Source organism: Cryptosporidium hominis (genome assembly GCF_000006425.1).
Source record: "Cryptosporidium hominis TU502 chromosome 8 CHRO018037, whole genome shotgun sequence".
In the NCBI taxonomy this organism is placed as follows: domain Eukaryota; phylum Apicomplexa; class Conoidasida; order Eucoccidiorida; family Cryptosporidiidae; genus Cryptosporidium; species Cryptosporidium hominis.
In genome coordinates, this window is record NW_666758.1 from 1 (window position 1) to 2,387 (window position 2,387).

General features: G+C 30.6%; 2 protein-coding genes across 2 annotated transcripts; one reads left to right on the forward strand and one right to left on the reverse strand.

The window, feature by feature from the left end:
* Positions 1-529: 529 nt before the first annotated feature.
* On the forward strand, positions 530-1,057 carry Chro.80113 (hypothetical protein). The annotated part of the gene is made up of 1 exon (XM_660082.1): positions 530-1,057. The coding sequence occupies one exon, from the start codon at positions 530-532 to the stop codon at positions 1,055-1,057; it is 528 nt and encodes a 175-aa protein (XP_665174.1).
* Positions 1,058-1,112: 55 nt separating this feature from the next.
* Positions 1,113-2,036, reverse strand: Chro.80114 (clathrin coat assembly like protein). Its single annotated transcript, XM_660083.1, has 1 exon — positions 1,113-2,036. The coding sequence occupies one exon, from the start codon at positions 2,034-2,036 to the stop codon at positions 1,113-1,115; it is 924 nt and encodes a 307-aa protein (XP_665175.1).
* Between the last annotated feature and the right edge of the window lie 351 nt (positions 2,037-2,387).

Below are 2,387 nucleotides of genomic sequence, written 5' to 3' on the forward strand. Positions count from 1 at the left end.
TACAAAGATATAGAGAATATAGTACCAACTTACTTCCTTAACTTTGCATTATAGCTCCTGCTCTTTTTAGAAACTTGCTCTTCTTCTTTTCCTCCCTATAAATTTTCTAAATTATTTCAAGCTTATTTTATTTTTCTCTCTTCACAATAAACATTTTCCCACATTTTAATTATTAATATTGCAAAGTTACCGCCACAAAAAAGGCGGGACAACCTGACCGCCTAGAAAGAATGTCATCGAAGACAATATATAGTTTATATTTTCGTACAAGTTAATTAATTCAACTTAGAAAATCGGTGAATAAATCATTTTTTTCACTAACTAAATTTTATTATCCCTAAAGGATTATAAATTTATTCAGTCTGGAAAAAAAATTATTCAATTTTAGTCTTATAGAGCTTTGCAGACTTTGTTCTTTATTCTCTCTTGTTTCCTTTGGGTTTCCGGAGATAATGTAAAAGACTTAAACTTAAGTAGTTTCTGATAATCTATAAATTGTTCGGGTTTAAAAGCAAGCTGTCAAGTAAATATGGCGAAGGGTTTGAGAAGTAAGGTAAAAAGAAGGTTTCGTACAGCCAAAAGGCTACTGATTAAGAATACTTTAGAATTAAGTAGAAATACCGAAAAGTCTAATGCTCTAAGGGAAATTGGAGAAGGTACCTATGTACAAAAAGAAATCCCATTGAATGCCTTCTTGTATCCAGAAAGTAAAAATGCTATTTTTCCACAAAAAAACAGAAATGCATCTATTGACTTTAGATCAGAATCTATAAGTAGTATTGCAGGATATATGGGCCCAGGGAATAGACGTAAATACTATCCAGGAGAGGAGATACCAATCCTAAGTATTATGGGAGACGGAAATATGACAAATAGTAGAGATGTTGAAATTATAAACACAACTAATATGAATATGAATATTGATAGTACAAATCAGGTTAAAGATGTAGTTGAGTTTGAAACTGAAAAGAGGCAGGTATCTATTCCTGTGATCAAGGATTCAATTAAAGGAGCATATGAGGCAAGTTTTAAGAAGAAAAACAAAAGAAATAAGTAAAAGATCTTGTAATAATTAATATATTTACTTTATTTCAAAGTTAATAAGCTTTAATTTAAAATAGCCTATAGATATATGAATTAGACTGAGTAACATATCTTACCCATCTATAGTTATTTTGCTGTCCATATTTCTCTGAAATCTTTAGATACTTAACTTGTATGTTAGAAAGATTAAACATTGGGATTTCGAAGTTGAGGAAGAGAGGACCAATTTTTTTTCTAATAGAATTTAAATCAGTTTCAAAAGAAAGGCAAATCTTTGATTTTAAAATAATCTCTGTACCACCATGAATCTTCTTGATTTTCCAGATAATCCTCTGGTTCTTATCATCATATTGAGAAGTTTGTTGAACTGGAATAAGAGGATGAATAGTTTCTAAGGAAACTGTATTGGTTTTTTCTGGTAGTGGGCATAGCATAGTTAGATTTGTAGCAAAGGATGATTCAGGAATATCAACCTTAAGTTTAATAACAAAGTCAAATTTGGATGAATTCTTCTTTGAATTACCCGAAGCCTCAATCAAAGTTGTGAACTTAAAAGGTATATTAAGGGTGCCTTTTGAGATTCTATAATTCATTACAATGATTTCACCTTCTGGAGGCTTTAATGTGAGTACTTTATCATTTAAAAACTCATTCACATTAACACTTTCATGGAAATTACAATCATCAATTACAGTACTTGGGGCATAGTTGAAAAGATTATTAGATTCTGAAGGACCGAGTTCGTCATCCTCTTTTAAAATGATACTATTAGAAAATCCTAAAGTAAGTTCAGGTTGACCTATTAAATAACTTTTCATAAGTATTCCTCCTTCAATATTAAAGCGAGAAATTTCACCCAAATGATTTAAAACCAAGCTAATTCTCTCAAATATATCCACAAAAACCTCATTATTTCTCTCAACACATGGACCTGTATTTCCAAGAAAAGTCATTACCTTATTTTCTGCTGAATTATTGGAAACTGTAGTCATTGGATTTATTGGTCTCTGAGAAGCATTACTAGAAATAGTTTTTGGACCACTAAAGTTGTTTGTATTATTTGAAATATTACCATGATTTTGCGTAGGTTTGCCACTAGAAGAAGGAAAGATTCCAATTGGAAGTATGGATAAACCTCCTGATACAGTACTAGTTAATCCAAGTATTTGATTTGTACCAAAAACTTCATTCCTTCTATTAAAGTTCTCAGAGCTTAGGACTTTTGTTTCGTTATATACACAATATTTAAGTTGATTTGTACTAACTATTTGAGGGTATCCATAGTCAATTATTTCGTCAATTAATTCGTAAACAGAGGTTAAGATTTCGATCCGTGCTTAAAA